The following is a 23,513-nucleotide window of genomic DNA, read 5'->3' on the forward strand; positions in this document are numbered from 1 at the left end:
AAAGCCAGCCTCAGCAAAAGCAAGGTGCTAAGCAACTCAGTGAGACCCTGTCTCTAAATTAAATGCAAAATAGGGTTGGGGATGTGACTCAGTGGTCAAGTGCCCCTTAGTTTAATCCCCAGTATACCCCCAAATAGAGGAACTTTGAAAACAGAAAATTGTGATAAATATGTAATTTTAGATTTTTTTCCAACAAGAATAAATGCACTGCAATATTTCCAAGTAAAATATTTAAAAATCCTAATAGCAAAATAGAAGCTATGTATATGCTAAAGCAACTTCTAGCTGATATGGCAGACAAAACCCAGAACTTCATGTTTTGTGCACAAAACATATTAGAGACAGCATCTCACTGAGTTGCTTAGGGCCTCACTAAATTGCTGAGGCTAGGTTTGAACCTGTGATCCTCCTGCCGCAGCCTCCCGAGTCACTGGGATCACAGGCATGCGTCACCGGCTGTGCACATGAATTCCGATGTGGTTTGGCAGGGGCTCTCCGCTCTCAGGTGACCCAGGGATCCAGACTGCTTCCATCTTATGGTTTGTTACTGGAAGGAAGGAGAAAGCGTGGAAATGCATACTGGCTCTCAAATGCCAGGATGTGACCAATGACGCTGTCACTCTGTTTCAGTGGCAAGGAAATGTCACATGTTCTGCCTAAGTACAGGCAGGTGGACAGTAGTGTTGCGCTGTGCCAAGGAAGGAGAGAAGATGTGGCTGGGAACCTGAACTCTCCCAGATCTGTTAGAGAGCAGGTGCTCCACCAGGAGCAAAGGCTGCCCTTTGGTGCACAGCCACACTCTTGTCTTGGGGCAGTTTCTGAGAAGACCAGATTTGCCTTGAAATTTTAGGTGCCTGCTGTGGCACATGATTTTAATCCTACAGTACCCATGGAGGAGGATCATGCCAAAGCTGCCAGGGAGGGTTCCCTTCTTCACTCCACAGGACATTTCTGCACTTGCCTCTGCGACACTATCTTCTCAGTGGGCTGAGAGTTTCCCCTTTTGTGTAATGCAGGGTAAATTCTTAACTGGTGAGCCTCTGCTACCCTCCACGTGACCACTGTTACCCAGCTGCCCAGACAGCTGCGTTAGCCACAGTGAAAGCCAGCATTTTCCTGTGAAGCAAGTACCACACAGGTGGCAACTGAGGAACAGTTAATTATTCTTTTATTGTCAGAGCTAGGATGTGTGCCTAGGACTGATTTTACCTCCTGGGGGACTCCAGGCATTTATGAAGTCAACCTCAGTAGATGTTTTCTCCACAATGATTTTCAAAGCATTTCCTCATCTGGTGTTTAGCCATTCACTTGTGTATATGTTTAGAGGTGAGTGACAAATAAGATATCCGATTAAAATCTGATTTCAAATATCAATGTGGTTTTAAAAACATGTAACTTTAGTGTTATATCCCAAGAATCAATAAAGAATATGCCAAATGATCGTTTATTCACAGTCCATTGGAAAAAACCTGGAGGATGTGTTGAAGTCCATTGGATTGGTAACTGTGTTTAAAGTCCCTGTCTCATATGTAAATTTTTTTTCAAAGGGTCTGTTCATATCATACGGTAAGGGATGGGAGAGTCAGATGACTTTAGGGAGTAGGAACGCTGTATCACCTGGAGGACAGGCGATTCCACATAGCCACCGGAGGAGGCAGCAGGGAAGGCCTGGGCAAAGGAGCAGGTCCCAGAATTAAAAAGGTGGGTATGTGGGGGATGACCTCAAGGAGTCCTGGGACTGGACAGAAATGCTGGAAACAAGGCAATCAGTTCTCAAGGAACCAACTTCAGACAATCCCCAAAGTGTGTTTAATCCTCCCTGTCACCTACTTTAGGACTGCTTTTAGTATGTTGGCCTGCCCCAAGTTCCTTCTTTTTGTCACCAGACAGACATTATATAATGCTGAGAAGAGAAATGGATTCCAAGTCAGAAGGCTGTCCTTGGGCTGGGACAAGGGGGTCTCATTTCAGCCCTGTCATTTACTAGCCAATGTTCCTGGGAAGTTCCCAACTTTATGAGTCTTGGACTCTTCATCTATGAAGCTGGGCTGACAAGGCCTATCCAGTTGGATGGTTGGGTTCTGTAGAATGTATATAATATACCTGGCACAGTGCCTGATCTGTACTGGCACTGGAGTGAGAGGCATGTGGCTGTTATTTCTTGTAGTATTGTGGGATGTTGTTTCCATTGGTACTGCTCTCCAGGATCCATTGGAGATATACAACTCAATAGTGCATGGGGTACTAGTCAGCCCAAAAAGGAAATTTTATGAATTAAGTTCAATAAATTTTCCCTCTTTGGAGGACATATTACAAAATCTAGGTGTGGAGGAGTCTCTACCACTGGATGCAATTCAAAGGTCCTAGAATTTAACTCAAGGACTAGCTCTTTCCCTCCCTTCTAGTTACATTTCCATCCAAACAACTGTTGTTGTTCATCTCACCTCCACTGAAAATCTATCCCTTGCTTGGAGTTGTCTAAGTTATATTTACTGTAATTAATTAAAATCTTCGAATGGAGTCCATTCTGGCTTTCCTGGACCAAGAAAAAGTCAACCTACAGGCTTCTAGGCACCTCTTCAAAGATATATCACTGTATTTTCCCTGGAAATACTTGCATATGATGCGTATAAATCACCTAGTTCCTGTGCTGTTCAACTGCACTGGGACAAGGGCTCAGGACACTTCCCGTACTCAACACTAATCGTGATTCCTCTCTGCTTTATCCATGAACTGAAAAGAACTGCTCAGAGCAACTTTTCAGTCTTCCAACCCCAAGACACACCATCTGAGGTTCTGGTCCTGGCCACCAAAAAGTCTCATTAAAATAAACTCCCAGAGGTGGTGCTACAGTTTCCCCAAGCCCCAAACTCCTTGGGTCAACATTAGACATTAACACTTGATTGCTGTACCGTGGAGCACAACAGACTCACCCAACTTCACGTGTTCTTTAAGTCTCAGAGTACATTTTCCCATCTTCCTGATAGGGTTGCTGTTCCTAGACTGTACCATTCTACAGGTTAGCATGAGTCTGGCTTATCCTATTATCTCTACTACTAACACAGGGCCTTCCAAAAAACAGATGTTCTGTGAAAAATGGGGGAAGAAATAGTGAACAAGGAGTCTTAGTGAGTTTAAATTTCTCCAACAATTTTTAATGAGCCAAGCATATACAAGTATACATCTTTTTAATTTTACAGAAACAAAAATACACTATAAAGGGTAAGGGCAGGTAAAATTATCTTTTACACATTTGTCTTTTCTTGGCTCCAATCTGTTTTAGTGCTGACTTCTTTCACATTTCTGAGGAATTTTCTATTCTAATGGCATGTTAACTTATTCCAGATCACAAAATAAGATGGAAGATTTTCCAATTTGTTTTATAAAACATCAGGACTCTTAAACTGTATAAACAGTAACATGTTTGTGAGCAATGTGCCATTCAGAAACTTAGAACTTGAAGTTAATTAAACATTCTATTAAAAGAAACAACATTTGAAAAAAAAATAACAAAAAGAAAGAAAATCTCCAACTTACCAGTATAGAATAGGAAAGTCAACATGTTATGTACTCAATTCACTGAAGCCTTATTCTGCCTTTCGACTACTGAAAAAAGTGACTGCTGTCTTCAAACACAAAGTATCTGCCTCAGAATTCACTTGGGACAGGACAAGCTATTGGATGTGGCTTTGGAATATGCCCTGGCCCTAACCACACCACTGTCCCTGGGTGCAACTCTGACTTGGGCTACCTCTTCATCTCTTAAAGCCTTCTCATACCAAATGGAAAAGGTATTGGGGATGGTATCCGTAAACCTGCTCCCAAAATCCAGGACTTTCATCTTGCTTGTTTCAGCATGGGCCGTTGGACCCCACAGGAAGTCATAGCAAGTAGGATCACTGCCTGGCACCTGGCGATACTCCAGGTACTGTTCCTGCACCAAATCTTCAGTGATGAGCTTTCTAGGCTCCCCATAGATAAAGTGTTCCCTCCCAGCATACACCCCCATCACACTCAGCATTTCCCAGACCACCTTCTCAGGGGTGCAGTTGCCATTCAGAATGATCACAACCAGGATATTTATCAGTCTTGGGCATGCTGTACTTATCACTCAGCATTCCACCATAGGTGAGGCCCATGGCAATGACAAGGACGTAGGGGTGGCTGGAAGGGCCCACTTCTTCTATGTCAATGTCAAAGACCAGCTGCATGGACTCAGAAGCTTTGCTGAAGATCACAGGGAAGTGCTCCTGGTAATTTTTGATGACACTTGTCAGCATTTCTGCCTTGGTCACAGGCTCCTTCATTTAATACTTGAGGAGGAGGAACTCCACCAAATCAACAACCTTATCATCTATGACATCACTAATCAAGGACTCAGTGCCTGGCAGGGCCTAGGAACTTCTTAGACCCTCCTTTTTTGTTGCTGAAGCTCTTATGGAATTGGTTCCATGGAGTGGAGGCCATGGCAGATAGGAAGGAACAGGTTCTTTGAGGACACTGGAGAGAACCCAGCATTCTGGTAACAGAAACATCCTTCTTGGTGTCCAGGATCTGAGAATAACAGGAAGAAGAAGAGAAGGAGGAGGATGGACAACAGGAGGGAGAAAAAGTGGTGGCTTCCTGCTCCACTATGGGAACTGGTACACCCACCAGGCCCAGTGCCTCCCTTTGGGCCTTAGGGTGCCTTTGTTGGTGCTTCTGATTATGAGGCATCATGAATTTCCTTGGGAACATAAGACAGGAGAATGGGCAGGAGTTTGGTGGTGGAGACTCACTGGCCTGGGGAAGAAAGGGTATATGAGGCCCTTAGCTGAGAACTGAACCTTTGGCAGCTCTCACAAAGGCCCACTACAGGTTTTCTCTTTGGCTGGTGCTCTAAGGGCTATTCAGGCTCCTGTCCTTTTGGTGGAGCTCTTTCCTGAAAGCCTGAGGGAGAAAGTGAGGCAGTTTCTGTGGGTACAGCAAGCCCACAGAGCACAAGGCCCAGGGCTGACCGTGGGGCTCATGGGGCCTGGGCTCTGTGGGGCTCCCTCTGCCCTAGGGAGGGCAGGGTCCTTGATACGCATTCCCTGAGTACACCTCACCATGACTCCAAATACTGCCTGGGCCTCCTCTGCTCTGTGACCTGAGGACACTGCCTCATACCAAGACATTCATCTCCTTGTTCCAGAAGTTCTTGTAAGAGGCACTGAGGGGACCCACAGATTGCAGACTGCAAGCAAGACCCTGGTCCACCAGCCCTGACAGGAGGGATGGGCTGCCTTCTGTGAGGTCACCACTGTTCTGAGGTAGATGGTCCCTTCTGCTCACTCTGGGCCCTCAACTTGCCCCTGGTGGGACCTGGATGCCACCCACGTGCTAGACTGAAGCACACTCTGTGAAGAAGTTTCTACCTCCCTAACAAGGAATACAAGATAGGAGCCTCACACCTGGCCACACATGCTCAAAGGTGACAGCAAGATCTAGCCAAATTCAATGGACCCATGTATCCTGGCCATGGAAGAGCTGGCTCAGTTCTCACCTTAATGAAAGTCAAGATATGAGACCTTCTCTCTAATGACCTTAGGGCTCCTTCCTTAAACCTTAACAAATTCTAAAACAAATCCTGTCTATGTGAGACACCAGGAAAGGAAGTGAGGAGAAGGTAAAGACAATGGAGTTTGGTCTACCTATGGCTGAAAATAAATGGCAGGTGGGAACTGGGGTCCTGTGTGTTCCAGTGAAGAAGTTTCCTGTCCTTAACCTGACTCCTGGCTGTGCCTGGATTCCTGACATCTGCTTCCCCGAGTCCAGCCCCCTCTTACCAAGGCCTCCACTTCTCTGAAACCAATGACACACAGATAATAAAGGAACCCTGACAGCCCTACCTGGGATTTCTGGATTTACAGCAGGTACTGGGAAAATTTCTGAGGGGCATCTATTTGTGTTCTGGGATGGGGTTCCCTTGATCTTCCCTTAGGGTCCTTATGTTAACTCTTAGGTAACCTGGGACACCTGTCTCTGATGGCCAGATAGTGATCCCTGTGCTGACATGAAGTCACCTGTCACATCAAGCTCCTCAATTCCCCAAGATCCCTGGTAATTCCTAGAGAAGTGAACAGATTCTGGTCACCCCTGTGTGGGTTCTCCAGAGCTGTTGGGTGGACCTAGATTCCATGCCTTCTGGGTTGGGGGATTCCCTAAGTCCTAACTCATGCCCATGCCTGCCCTTCCTCACGCCCACTCCATCTGAGATGAACTGACATCTTTCAATTAAGGTCCCATCTCCCTGAAGACTCCCCATATTTATGCCCACAGCAGAAGTGATCTTGCCACTTAGGGCCTCCTAGGGATGACCACAGTGGCCAGGCACACTATGTGATATGCATTGTGTCAGAGATAGGGATACTTTCAGTCTTCATGAAGGACCCATAATTTGGGTCTGTTATGTCCTAGGATTCTTTCCTCTACTAACCACATGTGGCTCCCTCTGCTGAACTATAATGAACTTTGGGCCAAAGTCCTTACCTACATAAAACCCTTCACCCAAACCATCAGGCAGAAAGGAGAGGGAGTCACTTCTAGTGACCCTGCATGGGGCCCCACAGGGTATGTTACAGGGGAAGCCAGGTTCTGTGAGGTCCCTTCTTTTGGGAGGTATGACATTCAGTTCCTGCCACCAAAGGTCCTCACCTTGACTCCTGGCAGAGAGTGGAATCCTCCCTCTGATAGCCAGGTGTGACTTCTCTGCTGTCCTGATGAACACCAAGGCTCCCCCTCGCTGATTTGGAGGAGACAGAAGTGAAGAGAGCACATTTGGACACTGCTGCGTGGGTTTTTCCCAGCTAACACAAGGAGCAGGTTCCATGGGCCTCCTGTGTCTGGACTGTCCTCAGGGTATTCATACTCACTCCTGACAGGGTCTGGCCCTTTACCCTCTGCTGACCCGTATGTAGGTGCATCTTGCAGGCCAAGGGCCCCATTTCCCCGAGGCCCAGAGGAGGAAGAAGGAATGGATGTCTTCCCCAAAGTCCTGCCTGTAGCCTCCCCAGGCTGCCAACAGGGGCGGGTTTCCCAGGTGTGGATCTGGGATGTTACTGAACTTCCCAGAAGACCCTGAGATTCCTACATCTGCTGACCTGTGAACACACACTTCAATCATGCTCACTCATCCCTGATACCCTGGAGGCAGAAGGGAGTTCCGCTGCACAGGACACTCTGCCCAGGGCCTCTTAGGGTTGATGTCAGGGTGGATGTCCCCCTCATTCCTCCCTGAGTCCTCCCCTTGACTCCTGGCAGCAGCCCACTCCTCTCCTAAACTGAGTCCTCCTCCCTCAGATTACACAGTCAGAATAAAGGACAGGCTCAGACTGAAAGCAGGGACAGGGCTGGGTGCCACCTATTCTGTGTCCTAGGCCACTCAGTCCTCCCTCATTTCTAATCTTGACTGCCAACAGGACCTCCCCAGATACCAAAGTCAGAAATCATAGTGCCTGTAAAGCTGTCCCAGAACTGACAGCAGGCTGGGCTGCATCTATGGTCAGCCTAGTCCTTCCTCAGGCCTGCCAATGACTCCCAGCCATTCTGGGCACCTCTTCCTGCTCATTTGAGGCTATGCTCCTCTACATAACCCTACCTCTCTCAGATATCCACCCTGTAGTCCAGAAACACCTGTCTCTTCACCCTGCATGGTGCCTTGCTGGAATGACCCTAGGGGCAGGTTTCTGTGGGGTTCTGGATGCTCTGTAGCTTAAGTTCCTTCTTCTCTGACCAAGGAAGCTACCTGTCTCAGATACCCAACCATGGCATTAAAGGACTGCAATTCACCTATCATGCCTAGAGTTTCCCAGGTCTGACAACAGAGACAGAGTTGGATTTTATGGGGCTCTCTTCACTCCTCCTTTTCTCTCCTAAACTTGGTTTGTCAGTGCCTGGACCCCCATTCTCTGCTAACCTGATTGTACTCAGTGAGACCAAGGTTCTGAATTCCAGGATTCCTTAAAGCTGATGGGAGGGACTCAATGTCACAATCTACCAGACCTGGATAATATTTTTTCTTCAGTACCCAGGATTGAACTCAGGGGTGTTCTACAACGAGCTATTATCTTCAGCCCTTTGTTTTGTTTTGTTCTAACTAGCCTGGAACTTGCCACCCTCCTGCTTGTGCTACCTAGGTAGTTGGGATTACAAGTGGGTGTCACGGAGTGCTCCCTCTCTTTCTTTTGTGCTGGAGATCAAATCCTGCATCTCTAGCAGGCCAGGGAAGTTCTCTTCCACTCAACTACACCTCTAATCCAAACCTTGACCCTCAAACCCCAACAAGTCTAAGCCTTGTTGACTCTGCTGACAAGAAGCCCCTATGTAAGAATAAGTTCCTCTCTCTGTACCTCCAATGACAAACTCAGTGGATGTCACATTCAGCCATCTACCCAAGGACTTCCCCGGTTGGAAAACAGGAGTGGGCTGGAATTTTCTTGGAGACCTAATGTCCTCCTTTGGGTTCCTAAACTTGTTTCCTGACAGTCTGGTGCCCTATCCTCTATGTATTTGTGACTGCCCCTCAGACCAAGGATCTGGTTGCCAGATACTAAATACCAGACAGGGAGGAGGGTGGTTTGCCAGGGAATTCTGCACCCCCAGAGGTGGACATCTAGCCACAGAGATAGCCCAGATATATGAGGATACTTCTTTTAGGATGGGGCCTCATCAGTTCACACTCATCTCTCACCTAAACTTCCAAATGACTCAGGCCCTATTCACTCTTGGTGGACCTCAAACAACAATGGCTTTTTCCAGGAGAATCTCTTTCCTAGGGGTCTCTCCTTTAGCCACCATGCACTCCCCAAACCTGACTTCACAGAGATTTACTAACACCATAATTGTAATTGTAAGAAGCAGCAAGTGATTTGGACTATGCTGGCTCTCTCCCCACACCCTGGATTACTAGGAGTTGAATGCTGAGCCTCTCACACCGTACCTCTGAGCTACATCCACAGTGCATCATTTTGTTTCTGTTGTCATTTGTTTGTTATATATTTGTTGTTTTGTGGGAGTGTGGACAGGGTCTTGCTAAATTGTCAAGACTGGGCTGAAACTTGTGATTCTCTTCTCAGCACCTGGAGTATCTGGGATTATAGGGCCTGACTAAAGATTGCTAATTTTGAAGTAATCTAAATTTTAATAGTTCATGTAGCCATTTTTATTTTTAAACTTTAATTTAGTATCTGGAATATATTTTGCATTTTTACCAAATATATGTGTACTTTATAGATATCTAAAGTATATATGTAGGTTATACTTAAATTTATGTATACTTAAACATGTATACAGATGCAAACATGCATGTATTATCCATGTATAATAAGCACATTTTATGTGTGTATTTATATGTATCTTTATGCATATATGTGGGCTATATATAAATACACATATGTCTTTGATTAAAGAATACTCTATGTTAATGATTCACATTACACTCACTATTCTATTTCTAGTGCATTCTTTCTATTCTGTTAAAACAGTAACAGTTTTGAAACTCCTGTCCTTCCCTGCTAAGGAGGTTTCCAATGTTTACTAGTAGACATTCTAGAGCTCTACTCTCTCAATTGTTTTTTTCTTTCCTTTTGTTTTCTCTGTGTGTGTGCATGTGTGTGTACCAGTGGTTGAACCCAGGGGCACTTAACACTTAACCACACTCAGCCATACCCCAGCCCTTTCTCATGTTTTACTTTGAGACAGGGTTTCACTAAGCTGTTCAGGGCCTCACTAGACTGATAAAACTGGCTTTGGACTCACAATCCTCCTGCCTCACCCTCCCAAACTGCTGGGATTACAGGCATGTGCCACCATGCCCAGCCACTCTCAGTTCTCCTGCTGTCCCTGGGCTCTCTGCATCTGTGGTGTGATGTGCTGCCTCAGATTTTGCAGGGAGCTTGCAGCAGTAGCTTTGAAACCCCCATCCTGTCATGTGCCACCTCTGTAGGTCACAGGGCCTCTGCATCCTCCCTGCTGGAAGCCCAACTCCAAACACAAACCCACATTCTTCAGTCTCCTCAGGGCTGTTGCATGTTTATTTCTTAAATGTTCTTTAATATCTATCCAACTATCAATCTGTCTCCCCCCTGCACATACACTTTTCCAGGGTTGAGTTTGGAAGCACGAGGCAGTAAGGGGCCCACACTAGATTGTCATTTGGGCAACTCCAGGTAAGGCACAACACTGTAAAGAATTTAAGGAAAACTGGGACGTTTCCTTTATTCCATAGCCCTCCATGAGTATGGCGGATGGCCCTATTAAATTCAGACTCCTTTTTGGTTATGTTTTGATGAGTGCATTATAGTTCCTCTCAGAGTGGGGTTCCTTCTGACAGATTCCTACACGCTGCAGACCTCACCTTCTCTCCTTCGTTCCCCAGTGCTTCTGCTTCCCTCCCATCCCTCCAGGGTCCCCTTCCTCTGCTAGTCTGGGAGTGTAAGCCAGCAGAGGGGAAGACTGCACAGAGCCTTCCTCCCGCGTGTAGAAGGAGGTGCCTCTGTCACCACCATGCAGGTCAGGAGGAAGGGGGCATCCCTGGTAGTTAGGAAGCTTGTGGGTAGGGTGGGCGAGAAGCTGGGGGACCTGGCAGGTGGCAGGCAGGAGCCTCAGCCACTGACAACAGCAGGCCCTGCCTGGAGTGCTCCGGTCTCTGGGCCCAACTGCAGTTAGGAAATGGAAAGGCCGCAGCCCAAGAAGCGCGCCCCTGCTGAGTCGTCTGAGGAGCCCAGTTTCCTTTCCTGTACGTCCCTTTCCAGCGGATGCCATGAGGTGGACGCACGGGAAGGCGAGGGCGAGTGAGTGTCCATGTTCGCAGTCCCAGTTCCTCCCACCTGTTCACCTGGGAGGGTGGTGGAGGTGGGGAGTGGGGGCAGAGGGCCTGCACGCAGAGGTTCCTGTGAGCCTAGGAACAGTCTCACTCAGGTCCGAGGTGCCCTTCTGACAGCCTCTCTCTGGGATGGTCTGGTCCTGAGCCGCCCTTGCAGGACCTCAGGGGCATCAGGGAAGCCAGGGAGGCTTGAGCAGCTGTGGTGCTCGAGGACAGCAGCTCAGAACTGGAGGCCTGCAGGGTGGACGGCCAGGCTTTGTACGGCCCGTCCTGGTGATCTCTGGCTGGCACTGTGTGGCCTGCCCTTCCCTGGCCTAAATTCCCAGCCTCAATTCTGCGAACCTGGGACCAGTCTGCACCTTATCCTCAGCCCAGAGAACCTGGCTGTGTTGGGGGCAGAGGGGTGTGTCTGGAAACGTTCCAGGCTTGGCCTGCCTCAGCCCAGCCTGCCAGTCAGTTGATAGAGATTTGGTCCTCTGCAGGGCCTTTGCTCAGGAAATGAGGTCCGCAGCAGCCAGACTGCTGTTCCTCCCTGTACAGGGAACCTCAATTACAGGTGAAGTCACAGCTACAGGTGAAGTCTTCCTTCTATTTGTTTTTAAATGGGTGCATTACAATGATGCAAAAAGTGGAAATAATTGTGATATACTCATACATTCACCTAGCATAATTTGGTCAATTTCATTCCCTAGTACGTCCCCTCCTCCTTCCCCCTGAATTCTATCCATTTACTGTTTTGGTGAGATCAGACTCCTTTTACCTGAATCTGTGACTACTTATTTATAGTTGTCTCTATAAAGGCCTTATACATTTTTGTTAGGATCCTTGTTAGGTAATTATTGGATATTGTTGCCATTGCAAATGGCATATTGTCTATTAATTGTTCTACATAGTGCTTTTGTGTGGCAATGGTTTTAATTTTGCCATTGTAATCAGCTGTACACCTGGTACTGATGTCTTATTCACTTGAATACTCCACATGAATGTTCCTTTGAATTTTCAAGATAGATAATGATATTGTCACTCAGCCTTATTTTCCCCCAATATACCTCTATTTGTTTCGATGATCACAGCTCTGGCTTTGTGCCTCAGCCCTGTTTTGAAACACACAGGCAATAGCATACATCTACCCCTTCTTCCTGACTTTGATAATTCTTCTAATGTTTTACGTTTAAGTATGTTTGCAAGTGACTTTAGAAAATGAAAGCTTCCTTTTAATATTAGTTGTATAAATGTTTTTTACCATGAGCTCATGGTGAGTTTCTTTCAAAAGTATATTCTAAACCATTGACACAATGAAATGTTTTTTCTCATGGATTTTGTATGTAAGGAATTAAAATGGAAAGGTTTTTCTCCTGCTGTTTACATCATATTTTCTTGCCTTGAATGATGCCTATTGTTCATTTAATTCATTCCTGTATGTGATATGCTATTAATTTATGTAGGATATTTGATGCTATATGAGTGAGCTTACCTCAAGGGTTCTTATCATGGGGAGGGGGTCCTTGTCTGGGTTTTGAATGCAGGAAAGCTGACTTGAGAGTTGAACTATTGCCAACATTTGGCGTGCTATGAAAGAGTTGACAATCAAGCAGTGATTAGTTTTCTCTGACCATTCAGTGGAGCTGGCCTCCCAGACTGCTTTGTCCTGGAACATTTGAGGGTAGTTTGAGCTTCAAATACAGTTTTGGTTTGTGTAGTTTAATTAATATTTTCTTTTTCTTTTTAGATAAATTTGATCATTCTTTTGTTTTATTTCTGAAAAAAGGTCAGTGTCACTGGAAGAGCATGATATTTATAATGCTAACCTTTCATCACACAAAGCCTCAAACATGTAGTAGAAAGAATAATGTAATGAGACCTGTATACCTGACACTTAGCATTGACAACCTTAAATACGTGGCAAATTTGTCTTCAATTAGATTCCCCACCTACCTGCAATTCAGGCACTGGAATAATGTGGAGCAACTCCAAAACATCTTACTCTGTCATCTCTAAATATTTCAGTATGTACTTCTAAAATATAAGAACTTTATGTATTTATTTATTTATGTATTCATGTATTTATGTATGTATGTATGTATGTATGTATTTATTTATTTATTTATACGTACCAGGGATTGAACCCAGGGCTGCTTAATGATTGAGCCACATCCCCATTTATTTTTTTATGTATTTTACTTTGAGATAGGATCTCACTGAGTTGATCACTGCTTCATTAGATTTCTGAGACTGACTGTGAACTCACAATCCTCCTGCCTCAGTCTCCTGAGCTGTTGGGATTACAGGCGTGTGCCACTACACCTGCAGATAAGAACTTTTTAATAAAAAAAGATATGAAACAAATATACTTGTTATTTGAAAAAATAAACAACCATTAAATGGCCAACTGTTTTACATACTTTTTTGATACACTTTAAGAAGAAAACTGTTTGCTTGAATGAGTATCCAGTATGGTCTATATGGAGTGATTCTTTGTTATGCCTCTTAAAGCCTTTTTAAATTTGTGTATTCCCTCCTCAAAATCTCTTTTTCCTTGCAATTGGCTTTTTTATTTTGTTGTTTTTGAAAAAGAAAAAAAAACATTTTCTTTCCAGTTTTCAAAGACTCTGTAATTTGCTTAATGAAACACTGGTGTCTTTTAACATACTCTTCATCCCTTCATTTCTAGTGCTACATGTTATATGTCCTACCCTGGTCCTAACATCAGTCATTTCTTCAAAAGATCTGCTTCCTTCTATAAATGGTTTTAGAAATCTCCATCTGGGTGCTAGAGGTGCTCATTGCTATTTTGGAATTAGTTATATGCCTCCTCTGCTGACACACAATGACATATATGTGTGTGTAGCATGCACATATACACATATCTATAAACATTTATACATGTAATCATCTGTTTCTATATAAAATTGAATGTAAATTTGTACTGATATCTCCAATTCTAATCCATTATCACAAGGATCATTCTGGCCTCCTCTTACTTATTTATAAGCTCCCACTACATCAGTGAGAAACCTGGCTCCCAACATTTACCCTCCATTTAATTAATGGTTCAATTCCAGCACAGCAGATCAGATTTGTTAAACGATACCCCAGGACCCCCATTAGAAGAACCTTTATTGATTCAAGTGTGGTGTTGATGTATGGTTCCTTTGGCCTTTGATCTTAGAGACTCTACTCATTTCCAGCATTATGGGTCAGTCACTTTCCCCTACCTGTATTACTGAGGTTGGTTGATAAATTTGTAATACATTCAGTTTTTTTCTTTTTTGACATTACACATTTTATCCTGAAAGTTCCCCACAGATTAAGGGCTTTTTATTTTAATTTTGCATATATTAAGTAAGTTTCACCCTATGTGCTGTATCCTATGGGTTTTGACAATGCATAGTTCCATTGTGTTAATCCATTAGGGCTGCTCTAAAAATACTATAGATTGAGTAACTTATAAGTAACAGCAATTTATTTCTCATAGTTCTGGAGGGAGAGAAGTTCAAAATCAAGTTGCTGGCAAATTCTGTGCCTGATGGGGGCCTGTGTCCTAGTTCAGAAACAGTTGTCTTCTCCCAGTGTCCTCCTCATATGACAGAAAGGACAAGGGATCTCTGGGTCATCTTTTATAAAGGCACTAATCCCTTTCATGAACGCTCTTCCATAATGACTTAATCCCCTATAAACCTCTTGGCAAACACTAATATATTCTCCATTTCTGTAACTTTGCCTTTCCTTTCCTAGACTATCATACAAGTAGAACCATACAACATGTAGCCCTTCCAACTGGCTTCTTTAATTTAGGAATAGACTCAGTTTTGTCTTCATGTGAGTTGTAACTTATTCCTTCTTATTGATCAGTAATATTCCATTATGGTGGCAACATGATTTCTTTATCCATTCACTTAATGAAATATATTTTGGTTACTTCTATTTTTTGTGATTATGAAATAAACTGCTATATGCATTCACATGCAAGATTTCATGTAGATAAGTTTTCAAATTAATTGAGTAAGTACCCAAGATTATGATTGCTTGATCTTATGGTAAGATTATGTTCTTTTTATTTTTAAGTACAATCACAATGGTTGTACTATTTGCATTTCCACCAAGAATAAGTTTCCAAGAAACAGTTTCCATCACTCTACATGTTCACTAGCAATTTATCTTTTTTTATATTTTAGATATTATTTTTTAAAAAATATTTTAGTTGTGGATGTACACAATAACTGTATTTGTTTAGATTTTTATGTGGTACTGAGAATTGAGCCCAGTGCCTCACATGTGCTAGGCAAGCACTCTACCACTGAGCTACAACCCCAGCCCTATTTTAGACATTCTTAGGAGTGTGTATTGCTTTCTCAATTTAGTATGCAATTCTCTAATGACAAAGGATGGTCAACAATTTAATATATTTATTTGCCATCCATATATCTTCTTTGGGGAAATGTCTGTTTAGATATTCTGCCTATTTTAAAATTTTGATTGCTTTCTTTGTTAGGTTTTAAGAGTTCTTGTATACTTTGTAGGCAATTCTTTCACCACATATATGTACCGCAAATGTCATCTTCTAGTATTTGGTTTCTGTTTTCATTCTCTTCACTGTCCATTGAAGATCATGAGAATTTGACTTTAATGAAGTCCAACATGGCAAATTTTTCTTTCATAGATTGTGCCTTTTGAGTTGAATTTTAAAACTTCATACCAATCTCAAGGTGATGTAGATTTTCTCACATTTTCTTCTTGACATTTTATAGTTTTGTGTAGTTTGTATTAGTCCTAAAATGAATTTCGAATTAATATTTTTGAAAGAGTAGTCTAGGTAACTGTTATTATTATTATTATTATCAATATAACTTGCTTATGAATGTCCAATTGTCCAGGCACCATTTGTAAGAAAGTCTATACTTCCAGAATTATTGGCTTTGTTTTAAATCACCTGACTATGTATGTTCAGGTATATTTCTGGGATCTATTCTGTTTTTATTCTATTTTAAAATTATTTTTGTAGTTTTAGATAGACAGCATGCCTTTATTTTGTTTATTTTTTATGTGGTGCTAAGGATCTAACTCAGTGCTTCACATGTGCTAAGCAAGCGCTCTGCCACTGAGCCACAACCCCAATCCTTTTTTTTTAATTCTCTGTCAATTCCAATTTGTCTTGATTATTGTAGTCTTATCGTACATCTTAAGTTCTGATAGTGTTGAGTCCTCCAACTTTGCCTTCTTCAATATGTTGTTGGTTATTTTTAAACATTTGACTTTTCATATAAACTTTAAATACTAATTTGTCAATATCTAGGAAATAGATGTTCAATTTTTACTGGAATTTTATTGAATTTATGGAATAAATTGTGAAAAATGTACCTACTAATGATATTGGATCTTCAAACCTTATGAATACTTACTATGCATCCATTTATTTAGATCTTTTTGAAATTCTGATTGTAGGTTTCAACATACAGATCCTACACATAAGTTTATTAACTTTGTATCTAAGTATTTCAATTTTTGAGCTAATTTTCTTTCAAATTTCAAATTCCAGATTTTTATTGCTGGTACATAAAATAATGGCCTCATGTCTTGTGACTTTGCTATACTTTCTTATTAGTTCAAGGAGTTTTTTGTAGATTCCTTGGTATCTTATACCTAAAAGAAAACATGTCATCTACAAATAAAGAATTGCTTTATTTTGCACTTTACAAACTGTATATATCTGGTTTTTTCTTGTATTATTGCTCTCATATAAAGTTGAGAGGCAATATACATGCATTATTCCCAGTCTTAGGGAAGAAGCATTGGGCTTTCACCATGAAGCCAGATCTTGGTTTGCTGAGAGTGTTTATCATTGATATGTATTGGATTTATGAAAGTTATTCCTCATAACCAATTAATATGATTACATGATTTTATTTCTTTATCCTTTATATGGTGGATTGCATTGATGGAGAGTGGAATGTTAAATTAGCCTTGCAAAGTAAGATTATACAACTTGGTCATGGTTTATAGTATTTTATACATTATTGTGTAAGATTTACTTATATTTGGTTGAAGATTTTGAGTCTGTGTTATAAGAGACATTGATTTATAACTTTCCTTTCCTATAATCTTTCCCTTCTTTTGGTGTGAGGGGTAATGCTGGCCTCATAGAATGAGTTAAGAAGTGTTCCCTCTACTTCTATTTCCAAAAGTGATTGTGAATTGAGAATAATTCATTCTTAAATGTTTGGTAGAATTCATCAGTGAAATGATCTTGACCTGGTACTCTACCTTTTGCAGGACATTAATTATTAATTCAGTTTATCTAATAGGTATGTGATTATTCAAGTTATTTATTTTTCCTTTTGTAAGTTTTTGTAGTTAGTGATTTTCACAGGATATCTTCTAAGTTATCAAACGTGAGGCCATATAGTTGTAGTATTTTTTTCTCTCTTTAATGTCCATGGTATCAATAGAAAGGAACCGTTTTTATTTCTAATATTGGTAATTTGTATCTTTTATATGGGTTAACATGGAAAGAAGTATATTAATTTTCAAGAAATCATTTTGCTTTCATTGATTTTCTTTAGTATTTTCCTGTTTGCAAACTTACTTATTTCTGCTCTTTTTTTATTATTATTTATTATCTTCTATTTGCTTTAGACTTGAAAATTTTTCTTTTCAATATAGACTCCTAAGATTCAATCTCAGGTTTTTGATTTTAGATCTCTTTTTGAATATATGAATTTAGAGTTATAGATTTCTTTTTAAGCAATAATTTGCTGAACCAATTTATGTTAATTTTTATTCTTATTATAATTCAAAATACTTTAAAATGTTTAGTTTGAGACTTCTTCTTTGACCCAAAAAATATATAGAATTGTGTAATTTTACTTACAAATACTTGTAAATTTTTGCTATTTTTCTATTATTGATTTTTAGTTTAATTCCATTTTGATATGTGACATGCTTTATATGATTTTTATTTCTTTACATTTTAAGATTTTATGGCCCACAATGTGATATCTACCTTGGTGAACATTCCATGTGAGTTTCAGAGAACATGTATTTTTATTGTTGCTGGATGAAGTGTTTTAGAAATGACAATGAGACCAAGTTTGATTGATATTGCTTTTCAGATTATCTACATCCATAGTAATTTTTTTACCCACTTGATCTATGAACTACTAATGGTAGCATGTCGAACATCAAACTCTGTTGATTTGTCTATTTTTCTCTCAGTTCTATCAGAGTAAATCTCATATATTTTGGTCCATTTTTGTTACCTGCATACATGTTTAGGATAGTTGTATCTTGGAGAATTCATTTATCATTGTGTAATGCCCTTCTTTGCCTTTGATAATATTTTGTTCTGAAAACTGATTTGTCTGGTATTAATCATTCCAGATTTCTTCGAATTAACGATAGAATAGTATATCATTGATTCCCTTTATTTTTAACTTGAGTTCCTATATTTATAATTAATTTCATATAAAATAATATGGATGGGATTTTTTTTTCTTAATCACACAGATAGTCTCAATCACTTCTATATTTAGATCACTCAAATACAAAGTTAGGAGTCTTGTACTCAAAATAGTGAAAATAGTGACTATATCTTATATCTTGTACACCTAAAAGTTTCCTTCTAGCCCACTGTAATTCCTGCCTGCTATCTCTCCCTGCACACTCATGTCCAAAACTCACTGATGTTTTACTGTCACAATAGATCAGTTTGCATTTTTAAAGTTTTATATAAAGATCTAGGAGTGGTATGACTACATTATTTGTTAGGTGCATGCTTAATATTTTTCTAAGACATCACCAAACTATTTTCAAAAATAGTTGTGACATTTCACATTATCACCAGGTGTTAATTGGTATGGCCAGTTTTCTCAATTTTAGCCATTCTAATGGGCAGAGAGTGGTATCTCATTGTAATTTGATTTGCATTTCTCTAATGAGTAATAATTTTGGATTTCCGTTCATGTGGTAAAACACTAGTGTAAATATTGCTGAAAAAGTATTTTGTAGATGTTATTAACATTTTCAATCAGATGAGCTTACCTTCCATAATGTGGGTGGGGCCTCACCTATTCAGTTGAAGGCCTTAAGAGCAAAAACTGAGATTTCCTGGAGAAGAAAGAATTTTGTAACATAGAAAGAATTATGTAATATAGAAATGCTGTGTGAGTAGACACTTCTCAAAAGTAGTAAGACAAGTGGCCAAGAAATATATATGAAAAAATTGCTCAATATCATCAACCATCAATAAAATGCAAATCAAAACTCCAATGAGATAAAATCTCATCCCAGTTAAAGTTAAATGGCTGCTATTGAAGCCAGAATTGGGGACAGGCAGTTAGTGTAGAAATAGAGGATCGGTCAAATCCAGGAAATGGAGGCCATGAAAGCCATCTGCCTCTGGAAATTGGAAACTGGCCCTGGGAGAATGGAATGTTAAGAATCTCCGGAGATCATTGATTACCAAATTTACCTGCCCTTATGAAGGACTGCAAGCAAGGAGCTGCTAATTAATGCCCCCTGGGCCCTTGCCTGGCTGAATCACTTTGGCCCTCCCCTTGCCCCATCTGCTTCTCACTTTTTGCATCTCACCTGCAAAACCAGGCCTAGTCACATAGGCAGGAAGGAGAGATAAGGGGGGAGAAAACTGGAGAACAAAAGAGACCTTAACCTATAAAAGATGTAGGGTGTGCTCACTTCTTGGGATTCTAGAACATCAGCCATGGCCCCCTTCTCCCTCCCAGGATAAGTCTGTATTATTACTACTTTTAAATAAAACCTGCTTAATATGATTGCCTTGGCATGCTTCTCTAATGTTCAAACTTCAACATTAGAGGAAGCAGAACTCGTCACCGATAAACGACGGTATCATTATCAAACAAATAAATAACAAATACTGTGAAGATGTGGAGAAAAAAATAAGTCTCATACACCGTTGGTGGAAATGTATATTAGTACGACCATTATGGAGAATGGTATAGAGGTTTCTAAAAAGACTGAAAATAAATTCACCATATGATCCAGCTATCCCATTTCTGGGTATATATCCAAAAGAAATAAAAGTAGCATGCCAAAAAGATGACTACATGTCTTTTTTTAATTGCAGAGCAGTTCAGAGTAGCTAAGAAATGGAATCCACCTAAGTGCCTAAGTTTGTTGTATATGGAATATTATTTATCCATAAATAAAAGTGAAATTCTATAATTTTCAGAAAAAGGTATGTAATTGGAGAACATCATGCACAGAAAGGCCAATACCACATTGGCCCTCACATGTAGAAGCCAAAACAGTCAAACCGAATGTAAACTAGTGACTACTAGAGATTGGGAAAGGTGGAGGCTAGATTTAATTAGTGCATGCTGTACGCAAGTGTTGAAATATTACACTAATCCCATTATTATGTAAAATTTACACTTGTGAACAAAATAAATTATTAAAATAAAAAGAATGCCTGTGTGAGTTTTTGACCTGCTAACCTATCCTCCAGAGTTCAGATATGCCAGATCCATAATTGCATGAGCTGAATTTTTTGAAAATATCTCCTGTTCTGTTTCTTTCTGTGGAGAGAAAGAAGAAGATATCTGTAGCTATACTGACAGATACAGATATAAATGAAGATAGATATGCTATGGATCAAAGTTTGCTTTTTGCATATGAATAGCCCATTTTTCTAGATCGAGTTGTTTTAGATAATTCTTTTTTCTAATCTTCATTTTCATCTTTACCAATAATTAGTTGTGTATTTATGCATATAAACGTGAATCTACTTCTGGAAGAAATTTATTCTATTTTATTGAAATATTTTTAGAATTATTATTTTGATTTTCATTAGTTTATAATGGTTAAAATGATGTAGGGCATTTTTTTCTGTTTCTCTAGATGCCTTGAATTTTTATACGAATGTTGGAATCAGCCTCCCAATTTCTATATAAATATTTATGGAATCCTCAATTGGATTACAATGAATGGGTCAATGCATTTGAGAAGACTTGAAATTGCAACAATATTCAATATTATGAGTAATAAACAGATTTATATCTCCATTTATTTATACTTCATTAATTTATCCTTGTAATGTTTTATAGTTTCCAATGTACACATCTCCTACATCTTTTGTCAATTTATCCCTTTTAATTAATATTTTCTAATATTGTTTTAAATTGTACTGTTTTAATTTCTAATTGCTCATTGCTACCATACAAATATAATGATCTTGTATCAAAGGACATTGCTAATCTCAATCATTAGTTCTAAGTATTTTGTTAATTAATAGAAATTTCTGTGTATACTCTTCACTTTCCAAACTACAGGCCTTTTTAAAAACCTCAAGTACAATGCTGAGCAATCCCAGTAAACCCTTCCCTGCTTTGTGAATTCATCAATCTTAGGTTGTGGATTCCTACATGCAAACATCCTGCGAAACTTCTGGCACATGCATATTGGCCTCACCTTGAGGCCAGATTGGGGACAGGTAGTTAGTGTAGAAATAGGGAATCCGGTCAAACGGAGGAAATGAAGGCCATGAAAGTCATTTGTCTCTGGAAGTTGAGAATGGAATGTCAAGGATCTCCGGAGCCCATTGATTACCAAATTTACCTGCCCTTATCAAGGTCTGCAAGCAAGGAGCTGCTAATTAATGCCCCCTGGGCCCTTGCCTGCCTGAATCACCTTGGCCCTCCCCCAGTCCATTGCTTCTCACTTTATGCAAAACCAGGCCTAGTGACATAGATAGGAAGGAGAGATAAGGGGGGAGAGAACTGGAGAACAAAAGAGACCTTAACCTATAAAAGATGTAGGGTGCACTCACTTCTGGGGACTTTAGAACATCAACCATGGCCCCCTTCTCCCTCCCAGGATGTCTGTATTATTACTACTTTTAAATAAAACCCGCTTAATATGCTTGCCTTGGCGTGCTTCTCTAGTGTTCAAACTTCAACATTAGAGGGAGCAGAACTCGTCACTGGTAAACAGCGGTATCAATCTCTCTTTTACTGTTAAATTCCAGATCTGCTTACTATACTTATTGAGGTAATTAAAACCCCTTGGATTGTAAATAAGACTGGGATATCCAGTGAAGCAAGTTTGTCCGTTCACTGAAGTCTCACAGACTGAACATAGTGATTTCTGACTGTAAAATAAAGACCTACAAAACTTCAGTGGACAGTGGGAAAAAGAAGTGGGATGGAATACCCTGCAATATAAGTAATCTTCAAGGTGTGTAGAGAAATGTTTAGGAGGGAAGTAGAAAGATCCACACCTCCACATAATCTTAAATATGGAGTGCTTTTAGGTAAGACATACCTGAAGTAGGTCCTGGTGGAGGGAGAGAAGAGGATGTACCACTCACTGCAGGGGGTGTTTGTGGAGAGGTGTGGAGGAAACGCCCTCTCTGGGCCCTGTGATCCACCAAAACGGAACCTGGGGAGATGAGGAGGCATCCCCTATGCCTCTGGGAAAGCTCTCCAGGAGCGCTGGGCAAAGCCCCCCTTTCTCCAAGCAGACGATCTTGGCCTCCTGGTCATAGGCCCCCTAGGGCCCCATAGACCTGTCCAGATGAGGAGGCTTTGTGACCTCCAAGCCCCTCCCCCCAGGCCTGGGGGTGTGGCTGGGGGTGTGGCTTGCTGACCCAACAAAGCCCAAGGGCGTGGCCACCCATTGTCCTGGGGCGCATATATCCAGGGAGTCAGGCCGGCCTGGGCAGACCACCCGGAGTTGCTGGTGAGGAAACATGGTCGCGAAAACAGCAGCATCGGTTTCCTGCAGCGAAAGATCCAACTCAGCTATCAAAGTGGGAAAGAGGAAGATGAGTCCGCCTCTAACCAAGGGCAGGAAAGGAAAGGTGAGCTGAGTCACCCACCCTGCTCTTCTGCCCCAGGACCGCCCCTCCCCAGACGCCTACCCTGACCTCCCCCGTCCTCCACCCTCTGCCCCCACACCGGTGCCCCTCTGTCTGTCATCTCCCCGTTGTCTGTCCTTCCAGGGGCGTAAGGTGACCAACAAGGCCAAAAGGCACCTGGGAGGCGTTGCGAAGAACAAAGATGCTGCCCGACCTCCTGCCTCTGCCACTGAAGCCAGTAGAAAGAGAGTGTCCACCCGACAAAGCCACAGTCAGGAGCTGAAAAAGAAGGTCAGTCTGGAGGAGCCAGACGTGGAACAACGGAGCGTGGGAAGCTCCACCTCCTCCGGTGAAGACCTGTGACACCGGCGAGGCCGGACATCTCAGGACCGTCCCTGAATCTCCAGAGGTCTGGCAGCAGGGAGGTGGTCACTGGGCCAAGGAGAAATTTTACACCAAAGTGCGATGATGGAGAAAATAAAATCGGTCTCTCTGAGTTGTGGTTGTGTGTGTGTGTGTGTGTGTGTGTGTGTGTGTGTGTGTTCTCTGATGGCGGGGAGGGAGAGGGAGGGGATGGTGTGGGTGGGAGGAGAGGGAGGTGGGTCCTGTGGGGCTGTGGGTCCCACCCACAGGGCCACAGAGAGCCAGACCTGGAGCATGAGGACCAGCACCAGGTGGGTGCTCAGCACTGAAGACTGATGTCCTCAACAATGGGTCACCAGAGTGGAGGAGCGGAACACCTGGTGGTTTGCCTGTGTGAGTCTGTGTGTGTGTGTGTGTGTGTGTGTGTGTGTGAGAGAGAGAGAGAGAGAGACAAGGGGGATGCGATGGGAGAGAGTT

General features: G+C 41.7%; 1 protein-coding gene across 1 annotated transcript; it reads right to left on the reverse strand.

Moving 5' to 3' along the window:
- Positions 1–449: 449 nt before the first annotated feature.
- MAGEA4 (MAGE family member A4) lies at positions 450–6,965 on the reverse strand (the record flags this gene model as incomplete). The annotated part of the gene is given in 6 exon segments (XM_079123657.1): positions 450–547; positions 1,566–1,668; positions 3,752–4,085; positions 4,087–4,307; positions 4,311–4,354; positions 6,929–6,965. Coding segments are annotated over 6 exon segments (837 nt in total).
- Between the last annotated feature and the right edge of the window lie 16,548 nt (positions 6,966–23,513).

This window comes from Sciurus vulgaris (genome assembly GCF_902686455.1).
Source record: "Sciurus vulgaris genome assembly, chromosome: X".
In the NCBI taxonomy this organism is placed as follows: domain Eukaryota; kingdom Metazoa; phylum Chordata; class Mammalia; order Rodentia; family Sciuridae; genus Sciurus; species Sciurus vulgaris.